The sequence below is a fragment of the Uranotaenia lowii genome, chromosome 1 (assembly GCF_029784155.1).
Source record: "Uranotaenia lowii strain MFRU-FL chromosome 1, ASM2978415v1, whole genome shotgun sequence".
NCBI classification, from domain to species: Eukaryota; Metazoa; Arthropoda; class Insecta; order Diptera; family Culicidae; genus Uranotaenia; species Uranotaenia lowii.
In genome coordinates, this window is record NC_073691.1 from 43,676,049 (window position 1) to 43,677,859 (window position 1,811).

At 45.6% G+C, this 1,811-nt stretch overlaps 1 protein-coding gene across 1 annotated transcript; it reads left to right on the forward strand.

The window, feature by feature from the left end:
- The first annotated feature begins 465 nt into the window (after window positions 1-465).
- Window positions 466-1,252, forward strand: LOC129759582 (uncharacterized). The gene is made up of 2 exons (XM_055757059.1): window positions 466-772; window positions 825-1,252. Exons 1-2 carry the CDS (start codon window positions 466-468, stop codon window positions 1,250-1,252), a joined length of 735 nt encoding a protein of 244 aa, XP_055613034.1.
- The last annotated feature ends 559 nt before the right edge of the window (window positions 1,253-1,811 follow it).

Genomic DNA, 1,811 nt, shown 5'->3' on the forward strand with positions numbered 1-1,811 from the left:
TCAGGCATTCCGCCTTTCGATCCGGATGATACCGCCAACGTCAGTACACGGTGGAAAAAGTGGAAGCGCTCGTTTGAGATCTTCTTGGACGTGAACAATATCGAACGAGCATCACGGAAGAAGTCATATCTCTTGCACTATGCAGGAGAGGGCGTGCAAGACATTTTCGACAGCTTGACTGGTGACGAAGACCGGGATGTGCCTGAAGGATCCGACGTCTACAGGGAGGCGATGAAAGTGCTCGACGAACATTTTCTGCCGATGAAATGTCTACCGCAAGAGCGACATATTTTTCGTAATCTGCAGCAGGGACCGGATGAAAAGATTTCGAAATTTGTTCTACGCCTGAAGGAGCAAGGCCATCTGTGCGAGTATGGTGAATAGTTGGAGGAAAATATTAAGGAACAAATTTTTGAAAAGGGTTCCTCGGACGAGCTTCGGGCGAAAATCCTGACCAAACCGAACATGACATTAGCGGAAATAGTCAAGGAAGGACGTTCGTTGGAAACGATTGACAAGGTGCGTCAACAGCTGCAGCGATCGGAAATCAACAAAGTGACGAGTACGAAAAATGAGTGTTTCCGCTGTGGGCGGTTGGGACATTTTGCCAACTCCAAAGACTGTCCTGCTCTGGAAGAGAAGTGCAAAAAGTGTGGTCTGATAGGACATTACAAAAACTGTTGTAAGACCAAGACTCGAAGCAGTAGAGAAAAGAGTCGAAGAGTGCGAAGTATTCAGAAAGATGAGGCTGTTGGTGGTGAAGAAGATGAGTGTTTTGATTCAGATGTGAGATGACTATGTCACTGACGTTGACGATAAACAAGATGACGAGAAGTTTGTGTTTGCTGCCGGATCCGATGAAGTTGGGGGAGAAAATGTAGTGTGCTGTGTAGGTGGTGTAAAAATGAAGTGGATTGTTGATTCGGGTGCAGCAGTGAACGTTATCGATAGTGAAACTTGGAACTACCTCAAGAAACAAAAAGAGAAAGTGATCTCTCAAAACAAAGAAAGCCGGAAGACGTTGAAAGCCTACGGAAATAATCGTTTACATGTTTTGGGTGAATTCGAAACCCGCATCGCAACGAATTACAACGAAGTCGTAGCTGAAGTTTTTCTTGTTGAAGAAAAGGGTGCCAGTCTTCTGAGCCGCAAGACCGCTACAGATCTCCAAATTCTTTCCATCAACACAGACGTATGGAACGTCACGGCGAAAGGAAACAAGATCGGCAGGATCATCGGCAGCGGTGTTTAAACTCGCCTCGGAAAGAATCATTCGGCTGATTTTTTCCGAGTTTAACTTGTTGTGTGCAGATTGATTTTATCTTCGTTCCAATCATGACGTGATTGCACACAAAACGAAGAGAACAGTTCCGAGTTGATGTTTTCCCCTCCTCGCAGGAATAAAATCACACCAATGAAACAACAGAACGAAGCTTACCGTACACGAATGCTCACGAGCGATCGTTGCCCGACGGACCGAGTTAACATTCCTCGCACCCTTCTCTCGCTCGTTTCCCGTTCCCTTGTATCTATCACTTTTAGCCACGCCCCCATGCGTTGTCCGATTGATGTGTTCGGCTGCCGAACGAAAACGATTTTTTCTTTAATTCGCAGAACTGTTCGTTTGCTTCGCTGATGTTTCTCCCCCGATTGCTGTTTACTCCTGCCGAGTTTACCCGAAGCTTACTTCCTGATGCTTTCCGAGTTGAACTTTAGATAGCATCATTGCAGATTGAGTTTAACGAAATAAAATCGTTCTGCAAAGAAGGGCAAAGTGCGAGTATGTAGACTCGCGATTTTAACATCTCTGA